The sequence below is a fragment of the Coffea arabica genome, chromosome 8c (assembly GCF_036785885.1).
Source record: "Coffea arabica cultivar ET-39 chromosome 8c, Coffea Arabica ET-39 HiFi, whole genome shotgun sequence".
NCBI lineage: Eukaryota > Viridiplantae > Streptophyta > Magnoliopsida > Gentianales > Rubiaceae > Coffea > Coffea arabica.
In genome coordinates this window covers 42,875,167-42,889,568 of record NC_092325.1, presented here as the reverse complement: position 1 = coordinate 42,889,568, position 14,402 = coordinate 42,875,167, and the positions used below count along the sequence as shown (strand labels likewise).

At 36.4% G+C, this 14,402-nt stretch overlaps 1 protein-coding gene and 1 non-coding gene across 3 annotated transcripts; one reads left to right on the top strand and one right to left on the bottom strand.

The window, feature by feature from the left end:
* The first annotated feature begins 6,735 nt into the window (after positions 1 to 6,735).
* TRNAG-GCC (transfer RNA glycine (anticodon GCC)) lies at positions 6,736 to 6,806 on the top strand. The gene has a single exon. It is a non-coding gene; the product is annotated as a tRNA-Gly (tRNA).
* Positions 6,807 to 7,047: 241 nt separating this feature from the next.
* On the bottom strand, positions 7,048 to 10,979 carry LOC113705251 (flavin-containing monooxygenase FMO GS-OX-like 4). Of its 2 annotated transcripts, none has more exons than XM_027227043.2 (7): positions 10,287 to 10,979; positions 9,252 to 9,322; positions 8,346 to 8,498; positions 8,157 to 8,239; positions 7,902 to 8,037; positions 7,631 to 7,774; positions 7,048 to 7,438 (listed from the first exon to the last, which is right to left on the bottom strand). In XM_027227043.2, exons 1-7 carry the CDS (start codon positions 10,840 to 10,842, stop codon positions 7,241 to 7,243), a joined length of 1,341 nt encoding a protein of 446 aa, XP_027082844.2. In that variant the 5' UTR covers positions 10,843 to 10,979; the 3' UTR covers positions 7,048 to 7,240. The 2 variants fall into 2 exon arrangements, with proteins under 2 accessions (XP_027082844.2, XP_027082843.2); XM_027227042.2 differs by having other exon boundaries at positions 7,631 to 7,804; positions 10,287 to 10,974.
* Positions 10,980 to 14,402: the final 3,423 nt, after the last annotated feature.

Below are 14,402 nucleotides of genomic sequence, written 5' to 3'. Positions count from 1 at the left end.
CGAGTAATAAAAAATAGCGGAGGGGAGGAAAAAGGCATAGTCCAATGGTGCATCTACCGAATGTGACTGCGGGGTTCAAACAAAACGCACGTAAAAGAACCCCTCTAAGAGCACCGGCCCCGCTTCACTGTCCTTTTTCTTCATCATTACATTAAAGGAGGAGTAGAATTTAAACAGGAAATCCACGCGCCCATACAACACTCCACGCGCCGTTTATATTCCATTATGTTATGCCACTTGTCCTTGCACCATAAGTTCCCAACTGGAACGAGACAGGCGTCTGTCCCAGGATTAATCAAAAGCGATGAAGTCGTGAACTACGGCGAAGGCGAATCTAGTACACTGTACATCAATTCACGTCATTCGTCAAAGTGACACGAAATTAAAAACGCCTAGTTTGTTTGTGTTTGTGGAGGCATACAGCACACTGTTATGTTTTATTTTGATGCCCCACCTACTCTAAATTGGGATGCGTAGGTAATTCGCTACATCTGAAGCTAGCTAGTTGATGTTTTCTTTCCAAAAGTTAATTTTATCTGCTTTCTGTTATTAAGGAAATTGTCTACTACTTATGATACTCATCATTTGTTTGTTGCCATTGAATTGGAATACGGGAATATTTTCGATTTTGCTTTATATTCACAGCCCCATTCTGCTTCTAACCCAATCACAGCCAATTTTAGATGCAATCATATCATTTATACTCCTAGCGTTTGCTTGCAGGGAAAAAATGTGGAAAAGTTTAGGAAAGTTAATTAGCTCCTTTTTTTTTTTTTTTCCTTTCTTTCGTGCAAGTTTGGTTTGCAGGAATGTTGAAAATTTTTCCTGCACTTTCTTGTATTTTGTGTCTTGCAAAATTTGTTGTATTTTGAAAAAAAAATAATTGATTACTCATAGAAATTTCAATAATCACTGCTAACTGTCATTAACTTCCTATTATATATTTTCTCTCAATATTTTTCTTTACCTCACTTTCCTCCATTTCACTTTCCCATACAACTTTCCTTCCGGATCTTCAAATCCTTCATACTAATTCTCATATCCACTCTACACTTATTCATTTATTTATTTTAATTTGTATCGAGCCAGATTCCCTGCTGTCACCCAAGGTGTCTCGTGGGACCCATTTGAACCCCAACCATACTATTTACTCTTCTTTTTTTTTTCTTTTTTTTTAATTTTCCTTCAATTGCTTAGTCCGCTTGCACTAAGCAATTTCCATCGCATATTAGCTTCTACCAAGTTTGACAAAATATCGCATATATCAATTAGAATTTGCGACAACATAGTAAAATATTTATTGTCATTTGAACGCATGTAGTTATATTTATTGCACCAATTACTTTAGACTTTGTTTTGATTTAATTTAACTTTTTTTTCACAAAACTAGCAGTTTAAAGTCCTCTTTACCAGTTTCCAATCGATCTTTTTTCTCGACTACCATAATGTCTTTTCTTTTATGTTGCAACAGGCATATCGTGTTTCATTGAATGCGAAATCTTGCTATTTTGTTGTTAAACATGCATTTGCAAATCAGCAATCCTGAGACGATAATATTAAATTAATTAGTTGCCCTATTTGTAATGATGTCCTTAATTTGGGACCACAATGAAATTAATGATAGTTAGTGGTCCTAAAGACCGTCTGGTGGGTGGATATGAATATCATTTAGGAATTTCCTACCTTGCGGATTCACATTTGGAAGCACGAAAAATCTGTAGCAGTATATTTTTCTTTTTATAAAAGGGATAATTGCAGAAATCTCCCCCGAGGTTTCTGATACAAGCACTCACGTTCCTTATGGTTTAAAAAATAGCACTTACCACCCTTGAACTTAAGGTTTGTGTTGCAGATTCAGTCCATGCCAAAAAAGTTACCATTAAAATTTTTTTTTAAGGAGTGAGATGAGAAATTTGTACCAGATTTGCCCTTCATGCTGCCTACCAAGTTATATTAACAAAGGAATGACAAAATATGAAAAACTATTAAGAATTAGCAAAACTCAAGGGGTATAAGTGTAATTGAATGAAGTTTACCACCAATACATGAAGCAACAGCGGATACCAACGGTTAGTTAAATGACTATATATCTAGGTTCTTGCAGCAAAGTTTATAAACAATACACATCACTTTAAATCTCTCTATTAGTAATATGAATAGCTATTTGTAGGGGTAACACAACTGTTTATGTTATCTGCACCAATCATATACAAAAACATATAGTTGAACAATCAACTAATTAACAGCATACTTAAATATCACTAAAAGTTACTGAGCGTGAGATAAGTTTAGTTACAAATAATTAGAAGTGTATACTAATAAGATAAAGTTATTTTTAGTAAATGAAAATTGCAATAAGTGCATTAGAACCATGTACTAAAACTACTATTGCTGCTAATATGTCTAGATTATATGGTTATAACTGTTTTAATGGAAAGAGATATAGCTACTTGAAAAGTAGTTGTAGGCTGAACTAAAGGGGGTTATGAAATAGAAATGACTTGAGGAGATATATTTATGCAAGTTCTCTTTATACTTACTTTAGTAGAAGCTCCAAAATTGCTTGCTGACCTTCTTCTCTGCAATTGTATAAAATTTGACTTAAATTGACTAGTTTGAAGAACATAATATAGAAACATGTACACCGTTTTCTTCCCTCTATTGGCACCATTTCTTAGTTTTGCTTACAATGGCTAATAATGCTAAAACTCACAGGTAATCTAGTTTAATTAATTACACAATTTGTTGACAAAAAATAAATTTTCTTTTCTAAAATTCTTTCATTAAGTTTCTGCAATTAGTTAGGGTATAAAAGTAAGATCATACAATTTATTGTTAATAATAGGTCCAATTTCCTCTTAGGGGAGGTTAGTGCAATTTTAGAAATCATAGGGTAGGTGAGTGCTAGCGTCAGAAACTTCAGGGGAGGTTTCTGCAATTATCCCTTTATAAAAAGCATGAAACATATTAGAGTAAGGAGAAAACGACTTCAAATCCTCTGTCCCCAAAGTAGTCTCTGTCCCTTATTTGTGCAACTGCCACGTGTCTCTAACCTTTTGTTAACCCCAACTCAAATAAACCGATAATAATCAGTTTATAAATTTACTCAAAATCAATTAAAACAGATAATTCAAAACTTTTTTTATTTTCTTTTTAACAAAAAAAAGTCTTGTTGATCATAAACATAGAAATCAACTAAAACTCCTCTTTATTTTTTACCCCAAATCAACAAGACTTTTTTTTGTTAAAAAGAAAATAAAAAAAAAGTTTTGAGTTATCTATTTTAATTGATTTTGAGTAAACTTGTAAACCGATTATTATCGATTTATTTGAGTTTGGGTTAACAAAAGACTAAAGACACGTGGTAGCTGTACAAATAAGGGACATAGGGGACAGAGACTACTTTGAGAACAGAGGATTTGAAGCCGGAGAAAACCAGAAGCAATTTCTGGCCGTAATATCTGTCATGAAGTTAGGAGTTTTTTTTTTCTTTTTCACTTTGGCGCATCATCTTGATTGGGGCAGAATCAATAGAATTAAGTTGCTTAATTTTTCTTTACCTTGAACGATTTTCCTCGCCTCAACAAGTATCGTCATTGAGTTCATTTACTAACTAACAGATTTCGAATTTACTTTTCTTCTTTTTGGCATGTTTCGATTATAGAAAAGAAAAATTTTTCCAAAAATTCTTAAATCCAAATGGACCCATTTATCGAACGGCTTCTACCCTTGAGAGTCTCCATTTACAAATGCTTATCGATTATACTTCACCCTTTTATGAATTCGGGTTTGAGGCTCGACTCATTTTGTGCAAGTAATTTCTCCAACAACTGGATGTGAACCAGCATATGCACAGTGCCATAAAGTGTATCTATGGACGTGTAAACAAAACAAGGAAACCCCCTTTCTTATCCGCTATCAATTTCTTGGCCAAGTCATTTGTCTTGCCCAAAACCCATAAATTCAGACTTCAGATATTATCCAACTCATCAGTACTCTTTTAAAATTACAGCAATGTATGGTCCCCTATCACATATATATATGCCTTACATATAAATAATAAATAACAAATGATCGAAATGCATAGCCAAATAAATAAATAAGGACCACCTACACTTTTATTTTGAAACAAAACTATAATGTGTAAAATCAGGGTATAGATGCCGTGTATTCTTCAATTTTTTCTTGGGCACATTCATTTTGTTGTGAGGTAATAAAAGATAATCATATGTACTTCCTATTGTCAATTCATATTCAAACATTAAAGGCTAAAAGTCGCCAAACCATTTCATATGAAGATGAGTTATCGAGGGCGAGGATCTTTCATGCACCTAGTTAGTGGGGTATCATCGTAGATGAATAAACTTACTTCTTTTTCAATAAACTCGTGATGAAAATTTCTCGAAATGAACCCAGATTTTTCTCTTTGGTTTTTTTTACTATAACGTGCTTACCTTCTTAAACCAAGCAGCTGTAGGTCAGATAGTTTTTCATAATTAAATGAAAAATCTCACAATGCCCAGATAGAGGGTTTGGACTACAATTGCACCTTGTAATTGATGGCCCACAATGGTTTAATTAGAACTTAGATGGATGCAATTGATTGGTAAACACAATTTTTATTATATCTTTGCATTTATATATCATGTCCTAGCATACGCATTTGGTTGCATGCATTATATGGTGACATTGGCTGTTTAGAAACCCTAAAACCGGCAAGCAATCCGGGTTGCGCTTTCCACCCTTTTATTTAGCACACAAAAAAAATAAAAGAAAAGGAAAGAAACAAAACGCGATGAACCAACCAATTTGACATTGCATTTAGCAGCTGTTCAATCCTTGCTCAAATAGGTGATATTACACTTGCGGTGATAATCTTTGTTTAAACGGCAATCAATCTTAGGCCGTTGCTTTTGCACATATCATTTCAGAACTAATTGCCCCTTCGGCTTTGTAAATTTCTCAGGGATCAGTTGGTGCTTTGCATTTCGGAAAGAACATATTCCGATTATCTAATGCTCTGGAAAATTGAATAAAATTTAAAGGTTGAGTGTCTTTTAATTAATCGTTTTAGATGGCAGTTCAATTCTCATTCATCCCAATATTTCTCCCATTCATTTAAAGGGGGGGGAAAAAGGTCATCTGCTACTCTTATCATCATCCGCGCTGATATTTAAGCTCATCCTATGCATTCATATTCTTATTTTGTATGGAGTTTTGAACCACGCATCCATACAAATCCAATGGCAAAAAAGTACTGTTCTTGAATCAAAGACCGACCGCTACTAAAGGAAAATGGAAGGTTGAAACTGGCCATTGCCATGTTTGTGAGAGAAACCTCCATCATCGCTACTCCTCCTGCAGCATAGCTTGCAAGGTCAACTTCTCTAGCATTCAATCATTCTCCTCCATGATCTACAAACGTTTAGGGAATGTGCAAATCACGTCAATTTAATTCGAAATGATATTCATGCACTTTGTTAGTTTCTCGCACACACTTAATTACCATTTTTTGTTATTTAGAAGACTAAGAAGTCCATGATCTCTTTGGTATAAGAAAATGTGGAGGCGAAGATAATGAGCTTGGTTGTCCTTAAATTAATTATTTTTATGCTTTCTTCTAATGGAGAGTTAAAGTTATAGGTACTTCAGCAAAGCAAAAGAGACGGAGATACAACGGGATGAAAGTTGAAACGGAGAGTTGATTATAGGCACTGCAGCAAAGCAAAGTTTTTAACCCAGAGACGGATCGACAATGGGGCATTGGGGGTAATTGCCCACATTAAATTCACCAAAATCTGTAATTTTTGCTTAGAAATTTATAATTTTGCCCTGATAATTAAAGAATTTTGTCTCTACCATCTTTAATAAGATATTTATTTGATGTTATTCCTTGTTTGTCACTTTTTCTATGTCAAACTAACACACTGACCAATGAAAAATAAACCATTCACCTCTATTATTTGGATCAAAACCAATCAATAAAAACTTAACTGTACCTCTACTTCTCCTTCTTTGACAATGTGCTCTCAATATATAAATTCATTTGAAAAGTTTTCATAACTTTTTTCCCACACATTGAAACTTCTAAATTTTGCTAGTTCTTTCTTCATCTCACTACTACAAATAGAGAAAATTTAGGTTAAACTACTTAGGGAGCCCTTAAACTATTGTAATTATCAATTTTTGGTCTGTCATTCATTTTAAATCTCAAATTGGTCGCTCAACAATAAAAATTTATTTATGTTGTTAGATCCATGAAATTTTGGATTTAGATCTATGAAATGTAATAGTAGTGGTAGATTGAAGGATCCAAATTTGACACTTTTTTTATTGTTTACGTACAAATTTAAGAGTTACTATAGATATGCAGTCAAAAGTTGACAATGAAATAATTTAGGGCTTTTTAAGTAGTTTATCCCTATATTAGGAGTTTGATAGGAGAACTGGCAAAACTATTGGCAAAAAAAACTTTATTTGGGATTGAGAAAAGAAGTAGAGAAGCTCAAAAGGAATTTGATTATTAAGAGATATTAATTATTGTTTCCCAATTAATACTCAAAGTCTCCAAGTACTCTTCGTATATGTTTTAGTTATTTTTCGGCATCGCAAATTTTTGTACATATTGCTTGTATAGAGATTCAATGCAGAAGACCAGAACCTCTGAGAGTGAACTTCGATGATTTGACGAAATACATTTTTAATGGACTACCTGAATTTTAGAGAAGCGTCAAGGCACCAGTGGTCTAGTGGTAGAATAGTACCCTGCCACGGTACAGACCCGGGTTCGATTCCCGGCTGGTGCACGCCTTTTTGTACAATACATTACCGGTTTAAGCCTATTTACCAAAAGCACAGTATTCTGTGGACGATATCTTGTTCTCTGGTGCGAGAACAAGCAGTCGTAGATGGCTTTTCCTTCCTTTTAACTGATGCTGATCTTTTTGTACTCTTTTTAACTGATACTGTTCTTTACAAGATACCCCATTTAGCAAATGAGTTTAAGACGAGAAAAAAAATAAAGTTCAAGGAATTATTCTCATTAGCTGGACAAAAAATGTAACATCGAGTCCTCTTATTCAACTTCTTGAGTTGCAAGTGTTTACGTTCATGAGAATTACAGACTCGTGAGACTGTGTTGCCACCATTCACCAGTCTATATGATTTTGAGAAAATCAAGGATCAAACAATAAACAAACCCGATCAACAAATCAACCAATTAGAAGGGTGATTTTGATATCTAGCTACTAGGAACTTTTGAAAAGTACTGTGAAAAATCAGCTAGTGCCTGTCTGACCAAGTGTTCATCTTCCCACTGGTCTCTATATGTCTCAGGCTGAGACCTCTTTCTCATGGAAGTTTCAACATACATCTGCTTTCTCCATTCTTCAGTCGGCAGACAACCACACTGAGCAGCCAACCAATCGTCATATTCGAACTGGCGATATAAAACAACGCATCAGTTGAGTTGGGCAGAAATTAAAAACTCTAGCCTAGGTCCATGGAAAAGCAAGTGCAAAAAGGGTCACACTGGTGAAAGATGACAATGTAGAGCTGCAGCAAAATCAAATCAGAAGCAGGATATCCTAGACAATGACATCAATTCGAGAAGGAGGCGAGCATTTTCTACCTGATAACCAGCCATGTTATGAGTATACCGCTTTGGAGTGCCAGATGCTTCCATTGATGAGTAGAAAGCTTGAATATCAGCCATCATCTCCTTGGGAGAAGGAAGTGAAAGCCGACCAGACAAAGTACCAGCTATCCACTTGCTCTGAAATTCAAACAAGGGGAAAGGTACAACCTAGCAGTCAAAGGGAAAAAAGATTGCTTTTATCAATTACATGGATTATCAACCAGAACAGTTCATCAACTCCGAACATGGAATATATGCAAGAGACCTTCCACGGCAACCCAACGAATGAAAGCCATGGCGCTAAAGCTGGAGGAAAAATATGCTTGTAAAGTGGCCCCACACGGTTGTCATCCACAGTTACCATGCCATTAGTTTCAAGGAACGGAAAGTGATATTTGTACCTTAAAGAACATGAATAATGATTTATTGCAAATCTTCAACTAGAATATCTTAGTTCTGTATTTAAATAAATAGTACAAGCAATAGTTTCTAATAGTTGCAAGCAAAATCAAGGCAATACCCGGTACAGTGCAGGATGATATCAGCATAGACTACACTACCCTCTTGGAAAGCAACTGAACCATCTCCGTGTGTGCTTTCTATCTGTGATTGTCAGTTACATTCAGCACTCCAATTCTAAAACGTTTAGCACCTGATTGTTAAAAACCCTGTGCTGGATATCTTACAGTTACAGGATCAGCAATTTTACCATAGAATGATGGTATATATTATCATAGCCAGCCAACTTTCCCATGATGCCATTTTGGACTGCTCTTGATGCTATATGAACCTCTTTAGAAACTTTAGCGATCTCTCTGGAGATATCATCAGCACTAGCTGCACTCCCTATCAATACCACCACCTGTCAGGGCATGTTGAATTGGTATCCGGTTGATAAAAAGAGAACAAATAGTGTTAAAAAAACCATCATCTTGCCATTGAGTCATATTTTATTCTAAATGCTCTCCTTCCAATGCCACAGATTAAGCCTCTAATTATACTAAAACAACATCCTACTGCACCATAGCCAACTTCTTATGTACAAAGTGAAGCCAAAAATTTATTCTTTGCCCTTCTATCACAGACCGATGCATTCTCGCCCATCAACTAATTAGTCGCTTGCAAGAATATGCACCTCTGTGCTAAACAAATTGTGAAAACAAATTTTATGCTACTGCTTAGATTGCAACCCAGACAAATCCATTGTCATCGCAGAACGATAGACTAGTCAACTTCTGATGGTATAAAGGCCTTCAGAAAAGAGAAGCACTAAATGTTTGCCAGCTTTAAGTCATGCCATATAAATTTAACACCTGTTCAAAGAGCTATCTGTCCTCTAATGAACCAATTGGAAGGTCAACAAGCTCCAGATAATGAATCTTGGCACAAGTAAATCGAGAATAAGAAACACTAGTAATAAACATTATTAAAGACATTTAAAATCATTTCTTTAACTTAAAGCACACAACTCCTAGAAAATCTCACAGGGAACAATAAAAAATGTAAAAACAAAACGAACCTAAGCCATTAAGTATGCTATGCAGCTCTAAGAGATTGATGACGAGATTTAGATGAAGAAAAAACAAAAGGAAAACAAGGGACACCTGCCACATACTTGATCTCTGAAAGGTTCAGGATCACGATAGTTGTGGCTATGGATTTGCTTCCCCGGCCATCCTTCAACCCCTGCAATTTAGCAAGAACAGATCGAAATTTATGTTTGTATAATATGAATAACCAGAATCATACAATGAGTACTTCTATTGCAGAATGACACAGTAGGTTACTCAAACATTGGAAAGCCATAAAACGATAGGAATCTAATAGTCGGAACAACGATGAAGTTGCAAAATTTGAGAACAGCAAAGTAAACAATTTAAGTTGCCATTGTAGGAAAGAAGAATTACCGAATAAAACAACCTTGAACCTTACGGTTCACATTGAAATGAGACCTCTGTAATAATACATAAGGATCAAAATCACTATCTGCTAATATGCAATTTACCAAATCATCTGAAATTTTCTTTCTCGTAATCCCTATCCCAGACAAAACATTTTTTAAACCAAAAACGAGATATCCTCAATGTCAATGTCCTGAACGAAGAAAATAATTACAAACTAATTTAAAACGTAAGCAACCTTCAAAGTTTGATACTGCTATATCATGCTCAGTTTCTCCACCAATAACAGCTCGCCTAAACAAAAAGCTAATAACTGAAAATCTACCGGGAAAACTGAAACTCAGCCTCTCGAGACTTACAAGATTGGCATCCTAAAGTTTGTCCTCTTTTTTTTTTTTGGAACACCTTTTACAAGTCTACAGCATAAAAAACCAATCTTGAGCCAGCAATCTTAATACCCCAGTTTTTCAACAAGCTCAACTCATTAAAGTTTGGTTCTTCATACAAATACAAAATGAAATTCCATACACCTTTAACATAATACCCGGAAAAAAAAAAAAAAAAACTCCCGACAGATGAAACCCACTAGATTATTCCTTCCAACCCAATTCTCTATCGTTGATTAAGTCATATAACTTCCATTTTGCATATTCCATAGTTCAGTCAACAAAATCAGAGCATCGTATAATAGTACTATAATCATAAAATTCAACGTTACAAGTAAATTTTTTTCTATTTTGAGGTGGTACCTGGGATTTCTGCAGGTCGGGGTTCTGTATAATGCCCATTACAAACTACTACAGCATCATAAACCTCATCCAACTTTTCTTGATTCCTATCATTATATGCATTTCCCTCCCTTTTTCTTGACGTCACTTTCCATTTACCATTTTCTATCAATCCCACATGCCATACCTCAGTTCCGAACCTCACCAGCCCACACAATTTAAAATCAACTGCAAAGTCCTTCAAATACTCCAATACCTCTCTATGCCCCGGGAACCTTCTCGGGTCCCGGTGACTTCCCCTTTTGTACAAAAACGGGTATGACCGAAAACCCATTACTTCTCTAGGCAAGTTGGTCCGGAGAGAAGCGTAGAGGCTCGAGTGGATCAGGTTTCTGGTCGGGTCAACTCCGAGAGGGTCGGATTCGGTCGCTGGATTATAGACCCATATGCCTCCCACTTGGTTTTCTCTCTCAAAAACCACCACTTTGTGACCCTCCTGTCGGAGCTCGTGTGCAGCGATGAGCCCAGCAGCGCCGGCCCCGATGACGGCGACGTTTTTGGAGGCAATTGGATACATGGTTGGCGGGTTAGAAAACCGGACAATCGGGACTGGGCTGGAACAATCATGTGGCGTCGTTAACTCGTCATACGTGACTGTCTGCTGTCGAAAAAGCCGAGAATGTGAAAATCTCTGTCTTTATCTTTTATTCTTTTTTTTTTATTATTGTACTTTCAAAATATGCAAATTCGAGGAGGAATTGCAAAACATGGTGAGGGGCCTCTACAAATGCAACTGTAATTGTAAATTATCATTGATTATGTGGATCGAGAATGGTTCGCAATTAATGGATGGAATCGGATTCTTTCTAAAAATCCTATTTACATTTAATATGCATTTATTACTAAAATTGAGACATTCACTAGTGTGCTTAAATATAAGAAATCAAAGCGAGTAATTTTGGATAAGATAAAATTCTCAATGTAAAAGTGACATTAAACCAAACGCTTTTTTGCACTCTGTGGCTAACATAGTAATAAGCATATTGGTCTCATGATTCTATAAAATCTAAGAGCTAGGCCGGATTAGAGCATTTTTTACCAATGAAAACCTTATGAGCTTTTTTTTTTTGGAAAATGAAAACGTTATTCTACATTGGAATATAGAGATAGGAATGCTGAAGCCATTGGTCATCGGTCCCGTCGTGTAGTATACAGAACTAGCATTTTAGAAAGAACTCGTTATAGACAAATAAGAACCATGCACATGCAACTAAGGGGTTTGCATCCTTAATCATGAGATCTCGGGTTCGAAACTCATGAGAATAAAAAAAATGACGTTGGGAGAGCTACCCCTATGAGGCCCGACCTGACTCAAACAGGATCAGTCGCAAACCGTAAAACGGATGTAGACACCCGTGAATTATACCAAAAAAAAAAAAAGCCATGCATGCACATGCAATTCATGATGTCCAAAAACAAAATCACTTAGCATAACGTTTCTTAGTTAATATTGAATTGCAAAGATGATATGCAATTAAATTTAATTAGTTATTAGGCAAATTATAGTTTTTTTTTTCCTTTTTGGGTATGTCTATCACTACTTGTAGAATAAATTAACGTGTTTTTAGCACTGACCTTGAGTAAGATTGCCTCCCCTCTAGGAACACATTGAAACACATCTCCCTCGACATGCTCCACACCTAGGAAAAAAGTAGAGCTGTTAAGTTAATCAAGTAGCTCGAAAGCTCGTTAGAGCTCGGCTCGTTAAGGCTCGAGCTCGGCTCGTTAATTTTGGTTAACGAGTCGAGCTCGAGCTCGAAACATACTCGTTTAGTTAACGAGCCGAGTAAGCTCGGCTCGTTTGATACTCGAGTAGCTCGTTAGAGCTCGTTAATGAAGGGCATATTTGTCATTTTAGAAATCAAAATTATAAAAATTAAAAATTATAGGTTTTTATTAAGGTTAATTTGCACGAGCTCGAGCTCGAACTCGTGAAACTCGACTCGTTTGTGATAAACGAGTCGAGCTCGAGCTCGAACTCGAGCCACATATACATTTAACGAGCCGAGTTCGAACACATTTTAAAGCTCGTTTTCCTAACGAGCTCGAGTCGAGCTCGGCTCGAATTAAACTCGAGTCGAGCTCGACAGCCAAATACTCGGCTCGACTCGGCTCGATTAACAGCTCTAGAAAAAAGTAGTGCCAAGTCTCTGTCTCATTGTAAAAGATGTAGCAGGGAAATTGACGTAATGAACTAATTCTTTTATCAGGTTAGACAATTCGAATATATATATACACACACACACAAACTAGAACCAGTTGATCTGAATAAATTTCTATTGCCCCTTATGGGGGTGAGACGAATTTGAAGAATTAGTTCGAATCCAATCTTCAGAAATTGAAATGAATAAAAGGTATACCTGCGCAGGGTGGGGCATTCTTGATAACAAATGGCAAGTCAAAGTTGATCCCTCCCTCGGATTCTGGGTACTTGGAAACTCCCATCTCAAGAGTAGCACCAAGCCCTCCTCCAACATCCACTGCCTCTTTTAGATCCTCAAATCATTTGTATTTTTCAATTACTGAACCCATAAAAACATATGTGTGGCTAACCATTTTTCGATTGAAAACCTCATTCAGTCCTCTAGAATTTCCTATGTATTCAAAGTTGATAATGATGCCCAGAGAACTAGTAATCAGCCATGCATCTTTATAGCCTCAAAGCTATTGCCATTCCATTCTTTTCCAGTTGATTTCATCTAATTAAGGCGCATTAAACATATCATAACTGCTGCAACGGCCGACCTCTCAACCTATCTAGCAGTCCAAAAACTATTACTCAATTCGCTTGGCGTTGCATAAATGGCAACAAAATTTCCGGATGTGAAAAATTTTCTACGCTTTGTAATTGTGTCTTCTTTATGAATATTACTATGCAAAGGGGGAGTTCAGATGAAGTAAGCTGCAAAAGTAGCATCAATCAACCCAGAGTAGACACCTAACACGTTCACGCATTGAATTTTTCAGCCCCAAAAATGGTTGTGCCTCGGGGTGACCTGCCCAAGTCGGCCCATGAGTTGCTTGCAATCAAGTAAGTGAGGTGAATACACATTGAGAATTGATGATGTTGTCTGATTTGCGGCAATCAAAGAGTCCACTTTAACTATTGAGAAGTTGATATTAAATTGGACTGCCAAGGACAATCCATCTCGTAAGGCCCAACAGTCTGCTAGAGTAGAGGATGCAAAGCCTAAGCTTCTTGAAAAGACTTCTGCAACCCGGTTACCCTGAGAAGCATTCTGAAGCGGAGTTGATACACGAGATTTGAAGATGTGCAGTGAAAAGAGTTGTCTGGTTCAACGATCCCACTGTTTCTGTTTTTCCAAAGAAGCCATCATCCAAAAGCAGATATGATACCCCTCGGGATACCAGAGAAACAAGAGGGAAGAAAATTGAGGCATCCTTGCTTCAGCCATGGAATTCACAAGACACGATTATACTAGTAATTCGACCATACCATGGAATTCCAAGTGGTTAAAAAATTTTGAGTACGGTTGAATAGTTTTTGGTCTTTCTTTCCACTCTCGTCATTTTCTATATAACCTCAAGCAAGGACTAGGACTAAATGTGGTGTCGCCTTCTTATGATTAGATGTAAGCTCATATGGACTTTTGATACAACTAAGGGTGGGGCCTAGTCCGGTCTCACCACACAAACATCATTAGCAAGAAATTTAATACGCATACGAAACTAATCGTGCATGCAATATTTTGTCTGTTGATCACAGAGCTGGATTCTCTTTCGAGGGACTAAAAAGTTTCAAGACACAATTATCAAATAGATTGACGACTCCTGCTACTTTGTTTTATCTTTTACTTTGTTGCAAAAAAACTACTGTACAAGAGAAAGACAACTTGTGATACCCCATTTCTAAACTTCTGAGATGGGAATATATATACATATATATGTATGTATAGGAGAAAAATATTAGTATAAGAAAAAAGAACAGCGGAGCAGTATTATGGAAGGGGCCGACCCTTGAAGCCCCGTTGATATATCTGTCTTTCTGATCCTGTGAATGTTGATTGGATATGAAGACCGTGGACCATGATAAGGAATCTAGAAATTCGGCATAAA